The following is a 25,560-nucleotide window of genomic DNA, read 5'->3' on the forward strand; positions in this document are numbered from 1 at the left end:
CCAGGTTCCGATGGTCAGTGAAAACCGTGAATGGCACGGCTGTTCCCTCCAACAGATGTCTCCACTCTTCGAGGGCCTCTTTCACCGGAAGGAGTTCTCGATTGCCGACGTCATAGTTCCGTTCGGCGGGGGTCAACCTGCGGGAAAAATAGGCACACGGGTGAAGGACCTTATCGGCCTTCCCGCTCTGGGAGAGCACCGCTCCTATCCCTGAGTCCGAGGCGTCCACTTCAACCACTAACTGGCGGCTAGGATCGGGCTGCACCAGAACTGGTGCAGACGAGAAGCGCCGTTTCAACTCCTTGAACGCGGCTTCGCACCGATCCGACCAGGTGAAGGGGACTTTTGGTGAGGTCAGGGCTGTCAGGGGGCTAACTACCTGACTGTAGCCCTTAATGAACCTCCTGTAGAAATTAGCAAATCCGAGGAACTGTTGCAGCTTCCTACGGCTTGTGGGTTGGGGCCAATCTCTCACCGCCGCAACCTTGGCCGGATCAGGGGCGACGGAGTTAGAGGAGATGATGAACCCCAAGAAGGACAAAGAAGTGCGGTGGAACTCACACTTCTCGCCCTTCACAAACAGGCGGTTCTCCAACAACCGCTGTAGGACCTGACGGACATGCCGGACATGAGTCTCAGGATCCGGGGAAAAGATGAGTATATCGTCCAGATACACGAAGATGAACCGGTGCAGGAAGTCCCGCAAGACATCGTTTACCAACGCTTGGAAAGTCGCGGGAGCATTAGTGAGACCGAACGGCATGACCAGGTACTCAAAATGACCTAACGGGGTGTTAAACGCCGTCTTCCATTCGTCTCCCTTCCGGATCCGAACCAAATGATACGCATTCCTAAGATCAAGCTTGGTGAAGATTCTGGCTCCATGCAAGGGGGTGAACACCGAATCCAACAAGGGCAACGGGTATCGGTTGCGAACCGTGATTTCGTTCAACCCCCTGTAATCAATGCATGGACGAAGCCCGCCATCTTTTTTACCCACAAAAAAGAAACCAGCACCCATCGGAGAGGTGGAATTCCGGATCAACCCGGCAGCTAATGAGTCCCGGATGTAGGTCTCCATTGATTCGCGTTCTGGCCGTGAGAGGTTGTACAGCCTACTGGACGGGAACTCACTGCCTGGAACCAAATCAATGGCACAATCATACGGGCGGTGGGGAGGAAGCGTGAGAGCCAGATCCTTGCTGAACACGTCCGCAAGGTCATGGTACTCCGCCGGCACCGCCTTCAGATTGGGCGGGACTCGGACCTCCTCCTTAGCGTGGGAGCTGGGAGGAACCGAGGAACCTAGACACTCCCGATGGCAGGTCTCGCTCCACTGTACCACTACCCCGGACGGCCAATCGATCCGGGGATTGTGCTTTAGCATCCAGGGAAAACCCAGAACCACACGGGAGGTGGCCTGAGTCACAAAGAACTCGATCACCTCCCGGTGGTTGCCTGACACCACCAGAGTTACTGGAGGTGTCTTATGCGTGATCGGTGGGAGTAGGAAGCCATCTAGTGCCCGAACCTGTACAGGCGAGGTAAGAGCCACCAGAGGGAGCCCTATCTCCCTGGCCCATCTACTGTCTAGCAGATTCCCCTCAGAGCCCGTGTCCACCAGTGCTGGGGCCTTCAGGGTTGAATCCTCATACAGGATCGTGACTGGGAGTCGTGTGGCAATGTGGGTGTGTCCCACGTGAATGTCTCGGCCCACCCCTGGCCCAGTCTCTAGGGGCGGGCGTTGGAGTTTAACCGCTCGGGGCAGTCGTTTGCAAGATGCTCGCTCGAGCCACAAACAAAACAAGCTCCGCAGGCCCGCCTCCTTTGTGCTCCAGGTGCCCTAAATGTTGCCCTGCTCGTGTCCATAGCTTCGTCAGCAGGGGGAGCCGTAGGCGCACGGAGCGCAGGAACAGAGGAGCGTGGGGAGGGCGGAGCTCGGTCGGAACCGGAAGGGAGAGGGACGACACGTGCCTGGCCACGCCCTTCGCCTCGTTCCCGACGGCGTTCTTCTAGCCGGTTGTCGAGTCGTATGACTAGATCGATGAGCCCATCTAAGTCCCGTGGTTTGTCCTTCGCCACCAGGTGCTCTTTTAGGACCAGTGACAGTCCGTTTACAAAGGCGGCGCGGAGGGCAGTGCTATTCCAGCCGGATCTCGCCGCCGCGATGCGGAAGGCGACTGCATAGGCAGCTGCGCTCCGACGCCCCTGTCTCATTGACAGTAGCACGGTTGAAGCGGTCTCTCCTCTATTGGGATGATCGAACACCGTTCTGAGCTCCCGCACAAACCCATCGTATGTATGAAGGAGCCGTGAGTTCTGCTCCCAGAGCGCTGTAGCCCAAGCGCGTGCCTCCCCGCGAAGCAGGTTTATTACATAAGCTACTTTGCTAGCGTCAGTCGCGTACATCACGGGACGCTGTGCGAAGACGAGCGAACACTGCATCAAAAAATCCGCGCACGTCTCCACACAGCCTCCGTACGGTTCTGGAGGGCTTATGTAAGCTTCTGGGGATGGAGGAAGGGACCGTTGAACGACCAGTGGAACGTCACTATCACGCGCAGGGTCCTCAGGAGGGAGAGCCGCTTCCACTTGTGCGGCGAGAGCCTCCACCCTGCGGTTTAGGAGAACGTGCTGCTCGGTCATTAAATCGATCCGAGTGGTGAAAGCGGTGAGGATCCGCTGCAACTCACCGATTACCCCTCCCGAAGACGCCGACGCGCCCTGTTCTTCCATTGGCCGTTCAACAGCCGGTTGACGCCCCTCGGGATCCATGACGCTGGCCGAGATATCCTGTTGTGAAAGTGTAGGAACACGGACCCACAACAGGGGGCGCAAATGAACGGACAATGGAGAAGGTAAATAACAAGGTTTTACTGTTGTGAAACGTGCACAACCAATACAACAATCGACAATTTGGGGTTAAGCCGAATTCCACTGGTGTCGTGTGGGCAGGCTCGAAGGTAGGAGACGTCCGTCCAGGTCGAACCGGAACCATCCAGATTTCCTCTGCCACCGAACCCTGGAAGTACTGGAACCGCCAAGTCCCGAATTCCCAGGTGGCCACTGCCTCCGCTCGTCGGATCCGGTACTGCTGGCAAGAGAACAACAAACACACAGGAGTGGATGCGGCTGCACCCAGTAACACGGAGAGGGGAGAAGCCGCCTCCACCTCACGTCACAATACTGCAGGAAGGTGAGTACTTATCCGAAGCAACGGCTTTTTGTAGACAGCTGTCCTGCAATGCTCAACAAGAAAGACAATATAATAGAATATAGCAGAGAACGTTACCTCTATCTTAAGGCGATATCTCGGCACTGAGGTGGAGACGCCATCCTGCTGATATACCTCTGTGCTGAGTGGAACAGCTGTGTCCAGTGATGGGTGACAGCTGTCACCCTGGCTGCTCCCGTAAGGCGGCAGCGCCCTGTGGTGCCTGGAGCCCGCACTCCAGGCAGGGCGCCCTCTTGTGGTGGTGGGCCAGCAGTACCTCCTCTTCAGCGGCCCACACAACACTTCTCAGACAAAGGAATTCCGACGAGGGGCTGGACGACTCCTCCCACAAGGAGTGCTCACAGGCGAATGACGTCACCGACAGGCGTGGAAAAACTCACGCATGCGCATGAGGGTTCAAGCATGTCTGACGTAAAAACATGAATGAAATCCATATAGTTTTTGAAAAAAATAAAAAGGACCTATACTTTACGGACAGCCCTCGTATAACACATGACTGAAACATGACAAATAAACAGAAAAAAAGACATTCAGCAGCTTACAGCTTTGCGTGGGTCAGGTTTCCATCCTAGTTCGGTCTCTTTCGTAGAATGGAACAGCTCCACTAAATACAGAGGAAGCACAAGAAAGATTTCATTTTTATCCTTTTAGTATCCAGCAATCAAGCATTAAAATATTCCAAATATTCCATATATATATATATATATATATATATATATATCCCCCTCAGTATGTGTGTTCCTCAAGCTCGGGCCCTCTACCAGAGGCCTAGGAGTTTGAGGGTTCAGCGCAGTGTCTTAGCTGTTCCTAGGACTCCACTCTTCTGGACAGAGACCTCTGATGTTGTGCCTGGAATCTTCTGGAGCCACACTTGCAATTTAGGGGTTACAGCTCCTATTGCGTCTGTTACCACTAATACCACTTTGAACTTTACCTTCCACATCTGCTCCAGTTGCTCCTTCAGCCCCTGGTAGTTCTTGATTTTCTCGTGCTCCTTCTTTTTGATGTTGCTGTCGGCTGGGATTGCCACATCGATCACAACTGCAGTTTTATTTCCCTTGTTAACCACCAATGTGGTTGGCCAGCAGTTACTTGTCTGTGTGGAATTTGAAGTCCCACAGAACCGTAGTCCTGTCGGTCTCAACTACCTTTGCTGGCGTTTCCCATCGGAACATGGGGACTTCTAATCCGTATGTGGCATAGATGTTCCTGTACATGATTCCTGACACTTGGTTGTGCCTCTCATTGTACGCTGTCCCAGTCTGTATCTTGCATCCTGCTACTATGTGCTGGACTGTCTCTGAGGCACATTTGCACAGCCTGCAACGTGGGTCCTGTTGGCTGTGGTGGACTCCTGCATCTATGGATATGGTGCTTTGGGCTTGTTGTTGTGCTGCCATGATCAGAGCCTCTGTGCTGTCCTTTAGGCTGGCCTCTTGTAGTTACTGATAGGTTTTCTTGATGTCAGCCACTTCCTCTATCTGTTGATGGTACATCCCATGGAGAGTCTTGCTCTTCCATGATATCTCCTTCTCCTGTTCCTTATCATCATCTGTCTGCAGCTGCCTGAGGATATATATATATATATATATATATATATATATATATATATATATATATATATATATATATATATATATATATATATATATATATATATATATATATATATGTGTGTGTGTGTGTGTTTTGTATTTATTCATGGATGTGTATATATGTCCGCATAGTCAAATCTATACCGTAGTAGCTAAGTGGCTTCTGTGTGTGTGTGTGTGCATGGCTTTGATCATGCAGAAAGTGGGGACAGCTGACATTTGCCGTTTATGTATTTTGGGTCAAGGATGAATGCTGCAAAAACGGAAAGTTGATGTGACAAATAGTTTTGGGAAAATTTGCACTTTTACCTAACCAGTAAACAATGGATGTTGTGCTGCAGTGCACCATGGGAGTTTGGGGTTTTAAATGTTGTTATTGTGGTTCATGTTAATTTAACAGTGTTCTTAGCGTTATTGATTTATTGTGTTTTTGTAGTTCAATTACTTTAGTCAGTTTAGTTAAGTGTCATGTTGCTGTTACCATGAGTGAAAAGGGTATTGCATTTGATGTCTTTTGCCATCGTCTGTTTGTGGATGTGTAAAATTAAAAGCACCTGCTTGTGGCAGAATGCAGAAAGACAAAAAGCTCTCCGTGCATTGGTGCGTGCATGCATGAGTGTGTAACTTCGATCACAGAGAAACTGTGGAGAGCTGACATTTGACGATTGGTATGCTTGGGTCAAGGTTGAACGCCGCCAAAATGAAACTAGGACTAATATATTTGGAGAAGCTACAGATATTAGCTAACAACACTGAACAATGGATGTTGCTAACTACATTGTGGACTCACACACCATTCCAGCAGGGGGCAGTAAATCATCATTATGTTAAAGCGTGAGCGCATGCTTTTATTTAGTAAGCTCAATGTAAGTACATAATTGTAAATACGTTAAAAATACATGGATGACACAAGAAAGTGAAAACATTTATTTCCATTGTGATCCATTTAAAAATCAAATGACAAAATAGTAATAATAATAACAACAACATATAGTACATATGTATAGCACAATGTAATAGTAACAGCGTGCATATGATAACAAGAATTTTAACAATTTATAAATACATTAAGACAGTGAATTAACATTTTTAGAAAAATTACATAATAAACAGGAAATAAAAGGGTTGAGTTCCTCTTCTAAAAATTGTTAAGGTCTAAGATTCTAAAAACATTCTGGACTGACACACCATTCTGACTCATACAAGCCTTGCATAATCTATTACCACCCTTGAAAAATGTCAGCTACCTATTTTATAAACACTGCTCAATCTAGAGCCCGTGGATCCCCACAGGCAATGCACTAGTTATATGTTATTATTGTTATTTTTGTTGATCTTTCTATTTATTACACGCTGTCATCATATCTGGCATTCATATATTACCACTTATTATTAACATCAGTATTAAATACTACCATCACCACCATCCTATTGACGGGCCTGACGTCTTCTTTTACACCTGAGGCACCTTATCCCTTTCCCTCACATCTTTTATGTTTTTACCTGTGCATTCCTTCTTTATTACTTCTTTGTGTTTTTACTGTACTTTGTTGTATTTAGTGTACCCGGCTGCTAAGACAATTTAACTTTCCTCTGGGAAGTAATAAATTTATCTCTACATATCTCTCTATTTGGGTTGATGTTCTTCTGTTTGTCTGTAAATTATTTTAATGTTTAATGTTGTTTGTTTATTTTAAATTCTGTTATTACACTGTTCTATCAATTGACACTTTTAGCACTACAATACCTCTAATTTGTTAAAAAAGTAAAAATCAAATACAATGAAATCAAATTTTATTTGGTTACATTTTATCTTTAACATTTAAATTTAACATTGTAAATTCTAAAAAAAATAAAATAAAAATTGTTTATTTGTTGTTAACTTTGTAATTGTGCAATCTGGATTAGAGTTTTTAAGAATGAATTTATGTGTTCATCATTTCTAAATGAAGTAAGATTTGTGTTATTAACCACTTATTAAGGAATTAGCTAAGGTTTATAAGGTCAGCTGGAATATGAAAGTTAATGATTAACACACTACCTACACCTACATTTACATACATACATTACATTACAAATGTAATGATTCTGCCATATCTTAATATTTACTACACCTACATTTACATACATACATTACAAATGTCATGATTCTGCCACACCTTAATAGTTATTACACCTACATTTACATACATACATTACACTGCAAATGTAATGATTTTGTCATATCTTATCTACATTTACATACATACATTACAAATGTAATAATTCTGCAGTATATTTAATAGTTAATACACCTACATTTATACATACATTACAAATGAAATGATTTTGCCATATATTAAAACTTACTACACCTACATTTACATAATACATTGCGTTTCAAATGTAATGATTTTGCCATATGTTAATAGTTACACCTACATTTATATACATACATTACAAATGTAATGATTCTGCCATATCTTAATAGTTACTACACCTACATTTATATACATACATTACAAATGTAATGATTCTGCCACACCTTAATAGTTACTACACCTACATTTAAACACATACATTACACTGCAAATGTAATGATTTTCATATCTTAATAGTTACCTACATTTACATACATACATTACAAATGTGATCATTCTGCAGTATATTTAATAGTTAATACACCTACATTTATACACATACATTACATTACAAATGTCATGACTATGCCATATATTAATAGTTAGTACACCTACATTTAAGTGCCTTGGGGCAACTGTTTGTTTTGATTTGGCGCTATATATAAAAAAAATTGATTGATTGACATACATACATTATAAATGTAATGATTTTTATCATATATTAAAAGTTACTACACCTACATTTACATAATACATTACATTACAAATGTAATGATTTTGCCATATATTAATAGTTAGTGAGTGTGTTAATACATCTTTTACAAACACTTACTCGTACTACCAAAACACAGTCACAGTGCATTTAGAAAAATTATTAATGATATTTTAAAAATGCAATTAGGAGTAGTTTATAGTCATGCATCATGTTCAGCATTAAATCTGGTATAATTTATATGTTCTAAATTATTATTAGTATAGATGACTAAATCACAGGCATTAACTCCATGTTTGAAAAACTTAAGAAATATTTGTATGTCTTGTAGCACTTCGCATTTTTTTTTACGTCTTTTGGAGCTCTTAACCTTTACAACTCATTTTTAAATGTATTGTAAAGCACAGTTGCTTAGCAACTGGTTAATAACAGAAACATTACCTAATTAACAAAGTGTTAATAGATTATTTTAGTACGTATATAAAACAAAAATCTGTTAAGCCACTTTTAGATGGGCTGATTTACAGACAACAACTTAATGAGAATTAGAGTCCGATCAATGCTTTACTGTGTGTAATGTGTAGTTTGATGAAGTTCTTTCTGTGATGATGCTCCTGTCAAACACTCACCCTCCTCTGCCTGGTGTTGTGCATGACAGATCCACATCCACAGCAGCATTAAAATCGGCCCGCCAGACCCCAGGACCCCCATGTTTCCACACTGCTTCAAATCTGAATCATAATCTGGTTTTGCAGGAAGCCAGACCGGCAGAGGGTCACTCAGTGTTTACATCCACTTGTGACTTGTCTGAGAGGAATGTTGCAATTAAAGTGCTGAAATTAGGCTTCCTCCTCTGGAGGTTACACCCACATGATGGGGCCTAATCACGCACACATTTCATGAACAAGATAGTAAAAATCTAACAATCATCAGCTTTGTTGGACATCTGGACACAAATGTTGGACTCAACAACACAGCTCTGGTTTTTAAGATCGTCTACTGAATGAATCAGTGGGGTCCGGTACACAGAAAGGCAGTTCAAAATCAGTAAACAAATCAGAATCATCAGGCGTTAGGTGTGGTCGGATAAACAGGCAGGTGGTTAAAACACAACATGGAAGCAGGACTAGAAAACACAGAATACAGGCACAAGGTGCAACGATCTGGCAGAGAACTAGTGCAACCAGTGAAGCTTAAATACACCCAGGTGATGTGTGGAAAGCTCCAGAACAGGGTGTGGCCCAGACAGTGTGCACCGCCCACCACCAAATACAAAGAGAGACAGACAAGAGACATAGGGAAAGACAAAGCCCAAGCAGGAAAGATTCAAGATTCAAAGATTCAAAGCTTTTATTGTCATAGGCACAGTAAAGAAACATGTCCCTGTGCAATGAAATTCTTACTTTTCTGCCCACACTGGATGCACACACACACAAACACACACACACACACACATATATATATATATATATAAGTATAAAATATCTAAATATAAGTGGGTTGAAAAAATGCAATAGCATAAAAACCCAACAAGAGAAATCACACACAGAAAACCAAACTAAACTAAGCAGAACTAAACAGAACAAAGCATAATACATAAAGTCCAGATCATGACAGCAATGCTAAAATACCTTCACCCAAATGAGCATTATGTTCTTTATAATTTGCAGTTATTTAATTAATTATTAAGATCCTATAGGACAGCACAGTCTCATTTGAACACTGCGTGATATCGTGGGATTTGGGGACAGCTGCTCCCATTGCGCAATATATACATAGCATAACTTCACATGAAAAAAATTTACTGTGCAGTTGCAAAAAGTGCAGTTTTTTTTTTGTTTGTTTCCAGTGCAGAAGGGAAGACAAGGCAAATGTGAGAAGTCGTGTCAGTAAGTGTTAGCCTACACAGCTAACCAGAGTAACTGTGTTCTCTTGCCTGCAAAACCGCCTCGACACGTTCCACTTTCTACTACATCGTCACTTTTTCTTTGTATTTTCACTTTGTTTGCGTGTAATTTGCCCAAAATCTCAGCGAAAGTGCCGTGTTTCTGTCCCCGGAAGTAGAAAAATTATGTCATATGCATCATATTTTACCCCTTTAACGCCTGAGACGGCACTGCCCAATTGGCTTACCTACAGTTTGTACATGTTGAAATTAAATAATCATTTAATTCATGTTGTGCAAATCAAGGAATATTTGTAGATCACCCTCCGTGCATTTGCAGTTATTAATGAGACTAATTTAACTCCATAGGAAGTTAGCTTTGAGTTAGCAAAAATTTGCGCGCAAGCTAACGCCTTCAAAATGTCTTGTAAATGACTCCAGAAGTGTTAGCAAGTTACAAAAACAGTGTTTATTTCTCGCTAGCTTTTACATAACACATACAAAGCTGTTAGCAAGCAGCTACACCAGGAAGTGATGTCACCATGCTAACCTCTGCAAAATGTCTTGCAATTAAGTTCAGAGGTGTTATTAGGTTCCAAAAACAGTGTTTTCCATTTTAGAAGTGTTTATTTCTCGCTATCTTTCACATAATATATGAGAAAGGTATATAAACACACAAAACGAAACGGTTATGAAGAGACCAGCGAGTGATTGGCTATCACCCGCATCACTCAAACAGAAAACAGATCAGATTGAAACAGAATCTGACATTTAACCTCTTAAAATACCTCAAGGTTAGCCATCTTTGAAGTTGTCCAAAGTCTGTGTCTCAAGAAAGTTCCCTGTGAATTTCTACATTTTTGAACATATTTGAAGGCCTCGGGTAAAAATAATAATGTCAATGTACAAGCTCAGACACGTTCGCGTATCCTGTGAAAAGCTATTGAAAAAGCAGTGATTTTGTGATTGTTCACGACAATTGAAAAACAAGAAGCAAGATTTCAGAGAATTCATTATTTTGACACGTACATCCCCCCCAAACAAACCACAGCAGCAGTGATGGAAACTTATTATCGAGTCAAACCACAAATCACAAGCAAAATAAGTGAGTAAAGATAGTAAATACTTCATAAACAGGCTTGATCATAAATTATCATGATCACACAGAACAGGGTTATTTGATCACTATACAACCTGAACAATGCCATATGATGACATCATCATGTGACATTCTATTTTCTGATTTATATGCATTCAAGATCATCTGTCTATTTCTTCTAGTTTCTTTTTTAGAGAGTATGCTGTTGCATGACATCACATACAAATTAGCAAATTCTAGCACTTGAAATCACCCGTATGGTTTTCTTTGTTTCAAAGTTATAGAGAAAAATCTGATTTCCAAGCTATTCGGTGACCTTCATTGACCTAGAGCTTTGACCTTCATATTAATGCCATGCCTAGATGATATCGCAAAAGAAATTGGCCAAATGGTTCATGAGTTATTTGTCTGGACACACACACGACTGCAGTACTCTCGCAAACCCCTCTGTGGCTTGATTAATAAGTATAATTTTATAATTCAGCAATTATAAAGGGCATATAATGAGGATGTACTGATTGAAATATGGTGAACACTGATGCACCAGAACAACACAAAAAGCAAGTTTGATTTGCTGATGTCTGGCACCTGCTAGATGGTGAGTGGAGTTGGTCTGTAAGTGCTGAAAACAACTCTTGCATGTTTCTATTCCTTTAAATGAAAATGTGAAATGTAGTATAATGACAGCAAGCATGATATTTTGTGACATATGTCACAGAAGTGGACAACAAGCCATTGCAGACCTAAACACTGCTTACAGCAGGGACAGTTTCAGCATCAGTCAGAGAATGGTGGGATGTTTTAAAGATGTTTTAACTCCAAACATACCTAAAAGTTAATGATTGATGACGAACGTTGGACCTTACAAGAAAATCTGATGTCCAGAATTGGGCAACACTCTCACTTCTGCTTTCTGGATTTCATTGGAAATGCCTGTTTCAGTTTTTTTGTAATCTATTCTTAACTTGATTATTCATTAACTGTTCACATTTAGTTTCTTAGTTTTGAATGTCAGCACATCCGATCAGCTGTGCTTAATCAACATTTTCCACTGAGGTTCATTCCACAGAGTCGCTTCCTCATTTTGCTTGATTTCTGTCAGTGTCGTCCTCAGATTTTTCCCAATTTGTGCTTATTTTAATGTCAAACACCATTTCACTTTAAAAAAAATCATAAAAGGCCAAATTGATCATTTCTGGAGAAACCAGATATCAGTATCTTTACTAATACCCTTCTGCCAAGATGTTTGATATCATTCTGAACTGGGGTTCTTGAGGCTGATCCTCCACTCAACTGTAAACCACCAGAGGTTACTGGGAACTCAAACGTAGTTGAACTCCTCCAGTTGGGGGAGACAATGTGCTCCTGGCATCATAAACAGTCTTTGTTTATTCTGGTAGATGGGTATCATCCCTACAGATTGGAAGGGAGGAATTGTCCCAATCTACAAGTCAAAAGGCATTCCCGGGTTTGCAACAACTATGGGGTTGGAAAGGAGAATAACCCTTCTTATTAATTTAAGAAGATTCTTAAGAAGATATTGGTGAAGATATTTGATTTCTAAGATCATCTTGAGAAGTTGTGGGATCTCCAAGACATTGCTGGACATCATAGCAGGCCTGAACACAGATGCTGTGAGTGCTGTTGACAGGTTTACGATCTAGGTTGTGGAGACAAGTGCTTTTGTTGGCGAGGAAAGGATTACTGACCTTGACTTTATGGACAATGCTGAGAACTTTGCAGATTTAATGGATTGCAGCACTCAGCGTGGAGTCAGAGTGTCTCTTTTTGTGGTTGTCCTGGATCAAGATACAGATCCAGGCTTTCAATAACTTTGAGACTTGGCCATCAGAATGTATTTGTATGAGGTGACTGTTGAACTTGTAGAAGACGCTCACTTATCTCAGTAGTGACATTTATGCCTCTGGGTCCTCAACCTTTGAGATCAAGAGATACCTGGTGGATTAGCGGTTAGCATTGTTGCCTCACAGCATGAACATCCTGGGATAGCTTTCCACCTGGTCCCACAATGGTCAGTAGACAAGATGGTGAATCACATGATCATTGAACCCCGTGTCAAATGCCTCCTTGCCTACTCTCAGGTCCATCAGAGCCCACTTGGTCACCTCCCTGTATAGCCTTGAACTATGCATTATGATTCCTCTGTATGATATTCAGGGTGCCTTCAGACATGAAAAATCTATGGACATTGGCAACTCCAGTTGAATCAGTTAGGTTCTGGTTGCAGAAGAACCCTTACATTTCTTTCAGCAGGTGTGCCCATGTCTGCATGCAAATTCCTGAAAAACAGTCTGGTCTTGAAGTCTGGAAAGATTTAATTTCAGGCACTGAGCAGACTTCAACTGGATCCTCAAGGAAGACAAGTCTGAATTGTACTGCCAAAATAAAAATGAATCTGAGAGGGTGAAGTGACTAAGAAAGACAAATGTACCTTCTCATACTGTACGTCTCCAGTTTGTATTAGTAGTAGTGAACGGCATTGAAGTGCCTTATGTCCGCAGGCAGAGTATTCCACAGAAAAAGGGAGGACAAGTGAAAGCCCAGTGGCCTACTGACTTCTTTTTCATTTTTAGAACCCACTGTAATCTTGCATTAGCAGAATGCAGAACATTTGGTTAGCATGTAGCTACCATGAATGAAGGCAAAAGTCCAAAAAGTGATGTAGACAACCAAATATATTTTGTATTTTTTTCAAATCTTTACAACCAGTAGTGCAAATGTATCACAAATCCATTCAAGTGGATTAGAAACAGTCTGACTGCAAACACACACAAAAAAATCAGGCCCAGAAATGTAACCATCTTTCACAGAATTAGCTCCTACTGAAACATTTTCAGTGCACAGAGAAGGAAGAAGTAACCTGCAAGTCAGCAAACAGAAACTGACTGAAAGGAAATTGAACCTTGCACTAAGATATATGGCTTTTGTCATGCATAAACGTTCATGCATATGTGAGGTAAATGTTTTTCAGACAAACGACGTTAGCTTTCAATCTGACATACAATACACCGATATCCTCAAGCACACTGGATGAAATAAGCAAAACCTTATCACAAAACAAGTCGATAGTAAATTATTAAAAATGCTAAAATGTTCAAACCCTGACCATAATGGTCATTACATCTTTATAACAGAGGAGCTAAATGTTAAATCTTTGGCACAAAAACTATTAGCACAAAGCTAAACGTTAGCGTTACAGTCTCACACAAGAATTTTAATCTGGTTATATTGAAATTGTAAAAAATTATTTTAAAAAGGACACTTTGTGGTTGGAGCCCAAAACATTCAGTTAGCATACACACTATGCTACAGATAAGCTACATAACTGGAACAGTGATGATCAAAATACTTTTCTTCTTTCCCCGGGATGTGTAATCCATCATAGCAAACATTACAAATATAAGAATTTTTTTATTCTCCCGTAAGTTATAAAATTTTACTCTTTTGGTGCAGCTAATGTACATTTTGTGGGCAGTTTCACTTTTAGCTGCATTAATGGTGTTGGGGAAGTTGAACACAAAAGATAAACAATTATACATCAATTCACCAAAACATAAAATAAAATAAAAAAATAAATAAATAACCAAAAGAATAATAAAAACTATATTGAACTATCACAGTTCTAGTTATACAGATTCAAAATGGCTAACTGAATGCTAACTGAATCTGGATTCTGTAAGTAGTATCGCAACAAATATGTTTGGAAGAGTGGGAGAGTGACACAAAGTGTTTGTAGGTTTGCGAGAGAATTAAGGGAAAATTAATTGTGACCAAATACACTGATAAAACTTTGAAATAATTAAAAGTACATTGATTCCAAAACAGTGGCATCATGGATTGTACTCTAGCGGGTGCTAGTCGCTTTGTGGAGAGATTCTGGTGTCGTCATTAATCCTACAAAATCAAACTTCCTCAGGTCACAGATAATAACGGCAAGGCACAAATTAGGTCTGGAGTAAAACAATGTAACACTCTTAATGATAAACTCAGCATCAATCCAGAGTTTTGACTGTGACCCACATTTATGCTAATTATCTAAACATTACAGTAAAACTTGTAGTCAGACTTTTTTTTATGGAAAATTCTAAAAAAATTATTCTCTTTAATTTTAAAGTGAAAACAAATCTCTACAATACATTCATTATGAAAAGCAAAAAGTACAAGCACAGTGTGATATATGTGTCTAGAGCAGGACATCATCAAAAACTAAGTCAGTATGCACGAGCAGTAGTCACCAGACAAGTGAGGGAAGCCATCAAAACACCCATGACAACTCTGAAGGATGTACAAGCTTCAGTGGCTGTGACTGGCGGAACAGATTTTTACCCGAGTCCATCAAATACGGCCATCGGGTATTTTTTCATCCATCCGTCCGTCTGTCTGTGCTCGGCATATGTCTAGTCCTACTATTGCCAGGATCTTCAAATTCACAGGGAACATTTTGGGGACACAGACCATGGACAAGTTCAAAGATGGCTAACCTGGATCTATTCTAAGAGGTGTTTTAAGAGGTTAAAAAAGTCACCTTATGCTCTGATTTTTTAGGGTATGATCTCGCAGACGTTAGCATGGTGATGTCACTTCCTGGTGTTGCTATAGTTGCTAAATTTGCTTCAATTTTTGGCTAGAAATAACACCTTTGTCATATATTATGCAAAAGCTTGCAAGAAATAAATACTTCTAAAACTGAAAACGCTGTTATTGTAAACTGATAATACCTCTGGAAGGATTTACAAAACATTTAGTGAACTTTAGCGTGGTGACATCACAGGCTGGTAACTAGCTGTAAACTCTGTTTCATTTGTGTGTAAATATAACCTCTTTGTCATATATTATGTAAAAGCTAGCGAGAAATAAACACTTCTAAAACTTAAAATGCTGTTTCTGGAACCTAATAACACCTCTGGAGTGATTTATAAGACCTTTAGCGGACATTATTGTGCACACTAACTCAACGCTAAATTCAGAGGGAGGTAAATATGACTCATTAATACCTGCAAACACACAAATATTCCTTGATTTGCACAACGTATGCTCTCGTCAAAAGCTCATGTAAATGCACATGCAAGGCTGTTAATAAGCCGTTAATAAGTAAATATTTTTTTGATTGATTGATTGATACAGGGGCTTTATTGAACTTAATAATTAATTACACAACTGCAAATTCTAAAGAACACAATGCCCATACAGCCGAGGGTATTTTAAATAAATCCATTGTTAAAAAGAAAACAGGAAATGTAGAAAGGAGTTTCCGACCTCCCTTTTGGGGAAGTCAAATATTCAACAGTCTTCTCTCTAACAAATTCAAAGTTGCGACTGGTGAAAATCTCCAATCACAGCTACTGAAGTGTGTGACTCCTTTAGAGCTGTCACTGGCATCTCTGTGGCTTCCCTCACCTGTTTACTTCATGCACGCTTGCGGAATTCTTGATACAACTGTATCACTGCATTTCTCTTCCGATTTGTCTAAAGACAACTGGCTGTAAAAGTGATGGCTCGGTTGTGTTGAACTAGATGAGTAGTTGAATAAATATTCAACCCATCTTATGTGATAATTTAATTTAATTTATCTCATGTTGCAGCAATCTGGTTTCACTTTGGAATTAAAGTGCATAAATGTATTTTCTTTACCTTCGCGTGTAAAGAACCCTGATTTTTATTCTTTTAAAAAAATTTGATGACACAAAACAAAGTCACACAATGAGAAAACAACAGGAATCGGTGATTGTAATTTTGTTCATCTACATCAAAAGCTCCAATCACAAAAACACGCAGCTTCAATCAAACACAGTTTATGTATGTTCATAAATACTATCGGTAACCAGAGTTACATTTATAAAAGCGCAGAAACCAACCCAAAAGTCGACCAGCAGTTTTCTCTGAGGAGCTTCATTCACTTACGTTTTGGCAATTTGATGTGTTTATTAAATTTATGCTGTTTCTTTAATTTTTTTTTTTCCTTTTTTTTCTCCTGGAATAGAGAGTTCCACGTGTCACAGCCTCACTTTGGTTTTGCACCTTTTACTCTCTGCTGCCCTCTACTGGTAACTTTACACACTGCAACTTTTCCCCATCTGCTCTGAAGCTAAACAACCTGTGACATCAACGGAGACGCGGCCCATCTGCTGTCGCCACGGTGACGCGGTGGCATTTTCCCGGCTCCTCCGAGTCGATCACTGCATCACGCACTTGTCCTTCTGCTGCGTGGCGTACTTCTGCCGTCTCTGCTCCAGACCTCGCTCCAGGCGTTCGTCCTCCTCCAGCGCTCTGACAAAAAAGCAAAACAAAAAAAAGCCAGTTTAGGTTGGACGCTGAAAAAGCAATTCCACATTTTGCAGGATGGATGGAGGCGTGGCGCTCCTCACCCCCTCTCCTTGGCATCCATATCGTGGACCAGCTCGTCTCTCTGGTTGACCAGTGAGACGAGTTCCTGAAGGAGCAGCTGCTCTCGGTGCTTGTGGGCCGGAGTCTTCTGACACTCTGCAGGAGAATAAGAGCTGAATGAAACATTACACGAGCGCCCTCCAAATCTATATTCTTATCTGTCATATCGTTATTTTTTTATTATTAACATCCACTAACTGCTTCTGTCCTTTCAGCTACTGGTCTGATGGGTTTAGACCATGTCCCCTGCACTCCCTGTCAGCTGACGCACTGTTAGCAATCACCCCATCATCCCCTCAGTCTTTAGCTTGCCAGTCGTCCCCTTTAGCATTGCCAGATTGTCGTGTTTTCAGTGTGGCAAGAAACCTGCTCTCACGAAAACACGGTCAACGTATTGATGGGTTTCACAGGTAAATTCAGAGCTATTAACTGATTCACGCTGTCTGTGTTCTGATGGACTCTTGTTTGGAAATACATAAACAATCAACTGCGTTGCTGACTGAACCGTCAAACTGTGGTCCCGCACTGGGACTTGAGTAAATAACTTGTAGTTCTGTTGGAAGGTTTATGATTTAAAAAAAAGAAAATACTTTTGAGGAAGTCTCCGATCCCAACTTTTTTTTTATTCAAACTTTTTAAAATTTATGATATCTGTTTTAGTAGTTTTAGCCAACATGGAACCAAAATATCAGTCAACACACTCCTACTATACCCAGAGGCAAAACAAATAATAATAATAATAATAATGATAAAAAAAATCGCCAACCCTACTGACCCACTTTTTTCAAATCTGTTTTTCCCCCAAATCAGGTTAAAAAAAAAAAAAAAAGTAACTCCAAAACTTTGCGTATATATTGAGTGTTTGTGAATTAGCAGTCAATCTGGCAGTTGTATAACGCTGGGTTCAAAAACGCACTGTGGGAGTCGATGCACTATCAGCACAGCTGTCATTTTGTTCTGGTGTCATCTGTTTCAAACAAGTCAAAAATGAATGCAAAGATACCTACAAAATTTGGACTGAAGTCAGAATAGAGGAAAGAGATTGGCACCAATTTTTAAATAATATTTAAAAAAGGTACAATCTACCTTTTGACAGTTTAACAGCTTAATCCTGATATAGTTACTAAAGCTTCACATATGCAATCACATTTTTGCGTTAAATTTCATATATATACGAGGTCTGTCCATAAGGTATCGTACCTTTTTATTTTTTTCAAAAACTATATGGATTTCATTCATATGTTTTTATGTCAGACATGCTTGAACCCTCGTGCGCATGCGTGAGTTTTTCCACGCCTGTCAGTGACGTCATTCGCATGTGAGCACGCCTTGTGGAAGGAGTGGTCCCGCCCCCTCGTCGGATTTTCATTGTCTGGAAATGGCGGAATGAAAAGGACTTTTTTTCCATCAGAATTTTTTCAGAAGCTGTTAGAGACTGGCACCTGGAAACCATTCGAAAAATTTATCTGGCTTTCAGTGAAAATTTTACAGGCTTCACAGAGAATAAGGACTTTAACTACAGGTTTAAGGACCCCTTTAAAGGACGGTCGGTGCGCCGCGCTGCGAGCTGCGATGATGCGGCACAAACCACTGGATCATTTCTAAGCTGATGGCTCTGTGGATACGAGACCGTCGTGTGCTCTTTCTCTGGTTATCACAAGAGCTGGACATCAGCCATTTTCCGGCAGATTTCACTTTTAACAAGAGATTTTGTCATGGAAAGCCGCGCGGAGGCTTCGCGCATCACGACCGATTCGCTAATGAAGCGAGACAAAGGAACACCTCCGTTTCGACGTGTTAGAGGACAAGTTGGGACATGTCCAGCTCTCCACAATGACAAAATTTTTCGAATGGTTTCCAGGTGCCAGTCTCTAACAGCTTCTGAAAAAATTCTGATGGAAAAAAAGTCCTTTTCATTCCGCCATTTCCAGACAATGAAAATCCGACGAGGGGGCGGGACCACTCCTTCCACAAGGCGTGCTCACAGGCGAATGACGTCACCAACAGGCGTGGAAAAACTCACGCATGCGCACGAGGGTTCAAGCATGTCTGACGTAAAAACATATGAATGAAATCCATATAGTTTTTGAAAAAAATAAAAAGGTACAATACTTTATGGACAGACCTCGTATGTATTTATATAACGGCTGAGTGGATCCTTGTCATTTGATTGGTGCTTTGTATGTCACATGACATGGATTAATTCGTCCCATTGTGCTGTATTGCATTTAGAGTGCAAATTTGGTTCCATACATTTGGTACCACTGCACTCTGCACACGTGCGCACACGCACACGTGCTCACGCGCACATGTGCATGCGCGCTCACGCACACGCGCGCTCACGCACACGTGCTCACGCGCCCGTCTTAAAGATGAACAAGAAAACAGTGAACTCGTCTCCTCCATGGATGGCTGAGACGCTGTTCTGACAGAGGGTTTTGAGACAGTTTGAAGCCCAACGTACATCACGATTTCAGTTTGACCGTCAGTGAACCAAGCTGGGTCAATGCTGCTGTCACGCTTTAATTACCTTCAAACGCCATCATGTCCCCGAGCTCCTTTTTCAACAGCTCCAATTTTCTCTCCAAGTCTTGTTCTTCCAGTCTGTCAAACACAAAAGATGGATTACAAGTGAACGTTTCCTTGTGTCTTCAGTGCACGTTTGTAGGAACGTGTGTTGTTTCTTACAACAGTTGCAGGTGGTCCTGCCTCCTGATTAAGGCGTTCTTCTTGTTGACCAGCATAAACCATTCCCGAATCAAGCGCTCCTCTTCCACCTTGTCACTTCCTGTCAAAGAAAATCATCACATGACGACTCAGTCACATAGTCCTTTCTTGCATGCATGATTTGGAGCTTCTGAGCAAAATAATGGAAGCCCTTAACTGAGAAGTACCTAAGGATTGTCGAGCAAGATCTAATACTAACGATGTCTTTGCTCACTGGTTATGTTCATGTCTCTGAACTGTGCAAGAAAACTGGAAGAACCAGAGTTCTAAAGACTTGGACCTTCATCTACTTCTGAAGGTATCAACAGGACCACACCAAGTTTTTAATTACTCTATGGACCATTTCTGGTCATCCCAATTTTATCTGAATTAGTGCAGTGACATCATTCTTACCTCTGCCAATGACTGCCCCCCCTGTCAGTTATATTAGTTATAGATTAAGAGGTCTGACTCTTTTGTTCTTACCTGTTTCCATCAGGTTCCTCAGAGTCCTCTCCACCACACCTGCTCTGGTATCAATGTGTTTCTGTTCTGCCTCCAGGGCTTCCACTTCACTCAGAACATACTGACTGGTGTCCTGCACCAGGTGAGACAAAAACATAGCCCAACGCTCCATAATGATACAAAAATCAAACCGTATAAGGCACAAGTCACAGGATCCATGGACAGTCCGACACTGTGAGTTTGTCATTTGCAAGTCACACTCAAAAGAAATGGTGCTAAATAGCACTACAAGAGGTTCTTTGGCTCGTAATCACAGGGGAACCACTTTTGGTGCCGTATACCACCTAAATGTGCCAACGCTACAATGGCAATGTGATGAATGTATACCAAAGCAAGAGGTGGTCCAACCTCATGGAGAGGTATTGAAACCATACCAGTCTACAGGATGCCTCGCTGACCAGCCATGATGACTCGCTTCCTGATGCCCTGGACCGGTTCTTTGCATGCTTTGACAATCACAATAACACTCAAGCAGCATTGCCACCTAGAGAGGAGCCAGCGCTTGTCTTACGGCTCCACCAGGTGAGAATCTGGTGGAACTGTCTCTGCAGTAGACGGCAGTCTCCACCTCAAAACCACAACCATCGTCCCTGTACCCAAAAAAGCAAGCAGTCACATGTTTCTACGATAACCCCCCAGTTACTTCAACACCGACTGCTATCAAGTGTTTTGAGAGGCTTTTTCTCATGCACATCAAGACCAGCATTTCCACCAATCTGGACCGCCACCAGCTTTGCATACTGGGGAACAGGTCAACTTAGGATGTGATCTCACCTGCACTTCACGCTACCCTGTCCCATCTGGAGCCTCCCAACAGATACAGCAGGTAAAGTAAGTATTGAACATGTTACCCATTTTCTCAGTAAATATATTTCTAAAGGTGCTACTGACATGAAAATCTCACCAGATGTCGGTAATAACCCAAGAAAACCACACATACAAAGAAGTCAAACAATACATGTCCATATATTAAGTTATGTGTAATAATGTGAAATGACACAGGGGAAAAAGTATTGAATACTTGAAGAAAGGGAGGTGTAAGAAGTCATGGAACGCCAAGACACCAGCTGAGATCAGAAATTAGAAAGCAGCCCTGCTCCTTGTCAGTGCAAATTAATATCAGCTGGTTCAGTTCCAATTGATGGCCTATAAAAAGGTGTTTCATTACCAAGGTGTCACACCAGAAACATCTCATGATGGGTAAAAGCAAAGAGCTCTCTCAAGATCGTTGCAACCTTATTGGTGCAAAACATACTGATGGCATTGGTTCCAGAAGGATTTTTTTTAACTTCTGGATGCTCCAGTGAGCCCTGTATGGGTCATAATCTGAAAGTGGAAAGAACATAATTTCACCATAAACCAGCCATGACCAGGTGCTTCTCACAAGATTTCTGGCAGAGGACGGACAAGAATTATCAGAAGAATTGTCCAATATCCAAAGACCATATCAGAAAGACATGCACATAGACATTATAATACATAGTCTATGTATTATAATAAAAATAAAACAATCACAAATTTGACTCAGTCGCCAAGTATTAATTATACTGGTGCTTTCCCGTCCTTATTTTTAAATGGAAACATAGGTGCTTTGGTGTTGAGCTCAAGCAACTGGAAAGAGCCTAGGGGCTGTCTATGTTTGACCTGAGCAATCCTACCTAGGCCAATTCAGAATTGGTTCTACAACCCCTGGCAAAAATTCTGGAATCACCGGCCTCGGAGGATGTTCATTCAGTTGTTTAATTTTGTAGAAAAAAAGCAGATCACAGACATGACACAAAACTAAATTCATTTCAAATGGCAACTTTCTGGCTTTAAGAAACACTATAAGAAATCAAGAAAAAAAGATTGTGGCAGTCAGTAACGGTTACTTTTTTAGACCAAGCAGAGGAAAAAAATATGGAATCACTCAATTCTGAGGAAAAAATTATGGAATCACCCTGTAAATTTTCATCCCCAAAACTAACACCTGCATCATATCAGATCTGCTCGTTAGTCTGCATCTAAAAAGGAGTGAACACACCTTGGAGAGCTGTTGCACCAAGTGGACTGACATGAATCATGGCTCCAACACGAGAGATGTCAATTGAAACAAAGGAGAGGATTATCAAACTCTTAAAAGAGGGTAAATCATCACGCAATGTTGCAAAAGATGTTGGTTGTTCACAGTCAGCTGTGTCTAAACTCTGGACCAAATACAAACAACATGGGAAGGTTGTTAAAGGCAAACATACTGGTAGACCAAGGAAGACATCAAAGCGTCAAGACAGAAAACTTAAAGCAATATGTCTCAAAAATCGAAAAATGTACAACAAAACAAATGAGGAACGAATGGGAGGAAACTGGAGTCAACGTCTGTGACCGAACTGTAAGAAACTGCCTAAAGGAAATGGGATTTACATACAGAAAAGCTAAACGAAAGGCATCATTAACACCTAAACAGAAAAAAACAAGGTTACAATGGGCTAAGGAAAAGCAATTGTGGACTGTGGATGACTGGATGAAAGTCATATTCAGTGATGAATGAATCTTGAATCTGCATTGGGCAAGGTGATAATGCTGGAACGTTTGTTTGGTGCCTTTCCAATGAGATTTATAAAGATGACTGCCTGAAGAGAACATGTAAATTTCCACAGTCATTGATGATATGGGGCTGCATGTCAGGTAAAGGCACTGGGGAGATGGCTGTCATTACATCATCAATAAATGCACAAGTTTATGTTGATATTTTGGACAATTGAAAGGATGTTTGGGGATGATGAAATCATTTTTCAAGATGATAATGCATCTTGCCATAGAGCAAAAACTGCAAAAACATTCCTTGCAAAAAGACACATAGGGTCAATGTCATGGCATAGGGTCAATGTCAATGAGCAGATCTGATTTGATGCAGGTGTTAATTTGGGGGATAAAAATTTACAGGGTGATTCCATAATTTTTTCCTCAGAATTGAGTGATTCCATATTTTTTTCCTCTGCTTGGTCTAAAAAAGTAACCGTTACTGACTGCCACAATCTTTTTTTCTTGATTTCTTATAGTGTTTCTTAAAGCCAGAAAGTTGCCATTTGAAATGACTTTAGTTTTGTGTCATGTCTGTGATCTGCTTTTTTTCTACAAAATGAAACAACTGAATGAACATCCTCTAAGGCCGGTGATTCCATAATATTTGCCAGGGGTTGTAGTTGTCCCTCCTATCTTGTAAGATTACATCTTAACTGAAATTGACCTGGCCCTCTGGTCTTCCATCCTCACTCGCAGCTGCAGCTTCTTGTCTTTCTCCTAAACCTGTGAAAAAGTAGCAGGAAGAAGACAAGTGAATGATAAAGAATACCTGATGAGTTCATTTTTGATTTTGATTTCAACAATAACGAATCTTTGCAAGTGTTGCAGAAAGACAAGTTTATTTGTACTGAAGAATAAAAACTGGAAGTATTTCTGACAACTACCTGTTTCGGACTTCCTTCTGCTAACTTTAACATCTTCCTGCTCTGATACCACCTGTAAAATCATTCAATGAAATTAGCAGAAAAAGTAACTGAAATCGAAAAAAGGAAACAGTAAAAAAAAAGCAACAGACTGGTCGGGCGTCATACCGCTGATACTTCTGCCTCCTCTACTGATCTACTCCTCCGCTGGGATCTTCGCTTCCTGACCAGATCTGCATCTTTGATATGAGAAAAAGTTGACTTGGACGGAAGGTGAGTTCTTGGTGGTGCCACTAGCGCATGACCTCCAAGTCGTTTGGTTCGGGGAGGTGGAACCATGTCTCTACTGGTTTTACCATCCTTTTCTGCTGTGCCTGCTTCCCCATTAGCATCCAGAGATAGAGCCTCCTCTTGGAGCTTCTGGGCACAGTAACGAACAGCTGCCTCAGGGTCAACGGCGTCTTGGTTTTCCCGATCCCCTGTTACTGCATAGCTGGACTCACTGCTGTCTTTCTCTATGTGAAGGACACTGAGCTGCTGTCCTATGAAATGGGTGCGGATCTGGCTAAGGTAAGTCATGACAATAAGGCGGTCTGGTACTGGTATCATGACCATGTCAGAAGGCTCTATCAGCCTGGAAATGCCAAGTTCAGCAAAGCCATCAAACGCCTGCAAAGGATTAGAACAAAAAAACAATGAGTTGATCAGATTAGAACTGTCCACGTCCACTTATAAACTTATTTTGCCTTGTCAATAACCATCAAGAGAAATAAAATGATCAGGAACCTTTTTGTTGTTGTGCTTGATGTCATACGGGTCCAGCAACTCATAATTACTGCAATTAGAGGCAGATAACACATCAAAGAGTTAACATTACTATAATTATCATTATTATACTGTATTTTCCAGAGTACAACTTGTGTTTTTTTTTTTACAAGACTGGGAGGTTATGTGACTTATACCAAAAAATCATGGGTTTGTTATTAATAAAACTATTATAAGTATTTATATAGAGCTTTCTCAGGAATCAAACACCGAAACAGAATAGACACCAATAATAAAAGAATAAGCAGCAATAATAAAAGTACGCTACAATGCACAAAAATTCTAAATTTTCCAACACTCTGGGCATTTGACCATTTCTTTTGTCCAAACTGCGTCAAAGGTTCTGCTACTAACCTATAAAATTATTCATGGACTGGCACCTCCCTACCTAGCTGACCTAATTAAACCTTACGTACCGGCCCGGGCTTTACGTTCTCAGGGTGCAGGACTACTTTGTGTCCCTAAGGTGAATAAGAAGTCTGCGGGTCACAGAGCTTTCTCTTATCGTGCCCCTGTTCTGTGGAATGATCTCCCTGCATCAATAAAACAGTCAGATTCTGTGGAGATTTTCAAGTCCAGACTTAAGACGCACTTATTTTCCCTTTCATATGGCTAGCATACTGGTACAGTTTTGTTTTATGCTTTTTACTCTTTTAATTCATTTATTAGTAATTGGAGTGGGCTGCGGCCTCAACTTTACCTAAATTCTGGGTCTTTTAGTGAAGTTTAGGGCTAGCGGCTGGTGATCACCTTAGTATTTCTCTGTTTTTCTTATTGTTTAATGCTGACAAATTATACAGTATTTTTTGTCTTTCTGATGCCTGATTCTGTTTTTTCTCTCTGTTTAAGGTGCAGCTCCATCCAGAGATGGGAGTTGTATTCATGTTGGCGATCCTCCTGTCCTGTGCGGCAATAGCATTTCTTGTATATTCGTCTGTGAACTGTTCTGTGAATTGTTCTGTAATTTATATTTTGTAACATGGCCCAAGCAGAGGGTCACCCCTTTGAGTTTGGTCTGCTTGAGGTTT

General features: G+C 41.2%; 2 protein-coding genes across 2 annotated transcripts in view; both read right to left on the bottom strand.

The window, feature by feature from the left end:
- si:ch73-40a2.1 (tyrosine-protein kinase Mer) overlaps positions 1 to 8,913 on the bottom strand; it is a 62,669-nt gene extending 53,756 nt beyond the window's left edge. Inside the window, exons 1-2 of the mRNA XM_034164048.1 lie at positions 8,292 to 8,913; positions 3,778 to 3,839 (exon numbers count right to left, since the gene is read on the bottom strand). Coding sequence (XP_034019939.1) covers positions 3,778 to 3,839; positions 8,292 to 8,373 — 144 coding nt within the window. The 5' untranslated portion in view covers positions 8,374 to 8,913. The remainder of the gene's footprint in view (positions 1 to 3,777; positions 3,840 to 8,291) is intronic.
- Positions 8,914 to 16,227: 7,314 nt separating this feature from the next.
- The window catches only part of ehbp1l1a (EH domain binding protein 1-like 1a), a 99,421-nt gene continuing 90,088 nt past the window's right edge, over positions 16,228 to 25,560 (bottom strand). Inside the window, exons 18-26 of the mRNA XM_034164107.1 lie at positions 24,494 to 24,542; positions 23,876 to 24,376; positions 23,729 to 23,780; positions 23,509 to 23,567; positions 20,244 to 20,355; positions 19,740 to 19,839; positions 19,582 to 19,655; positions 17,033 to 17,147; positions 16,228 to 16,934 (exon numbers count right to left, since the gene is read on the bottom strand). Of these exons, the coding sequence (XP_034019998.1) occupies positions 16,841 to 16,934; positions 17,033 to 17,147; positions 19,582 to 19,655; positions 19,740 to 19,839; positions 20,244 to 20,355; positions 23,509 to 23,567; positions 23,729 to 23,780; positions 23,876 to 24,376; positions 24,494 to 24,542 (1,156 nt within the window). The 3' untranslated portion in view covers positions 16,228 to 16,840. The remainder of the gene's footprint in view (positions 16,935 to 17,032; positions 17,148 to 19,581; positions 19,656 to 19,739; positions 19,840 to 20,243; positions 20,356 to 23,508; positions 23,568 to 23,728; positions 23,781 to 23,875; positions 24,377 to 24,493; positions 24,543 to 25,560) is intronic.

This window comes from Thalassophryne amazonica, chromosome 23, assembly GCF_902500255.1.
Source record: "Thalassophryne amazonica chromosome 23, fThaAma1.1, whole genome shotgun sequence".
Lineage (NCBI taxonomy): Eukaryota > Metazoa > Chordata > Actinopteri > Batrachoidiformes > Batrachoididae > Thalassophryne > Thalassophryne amazonica.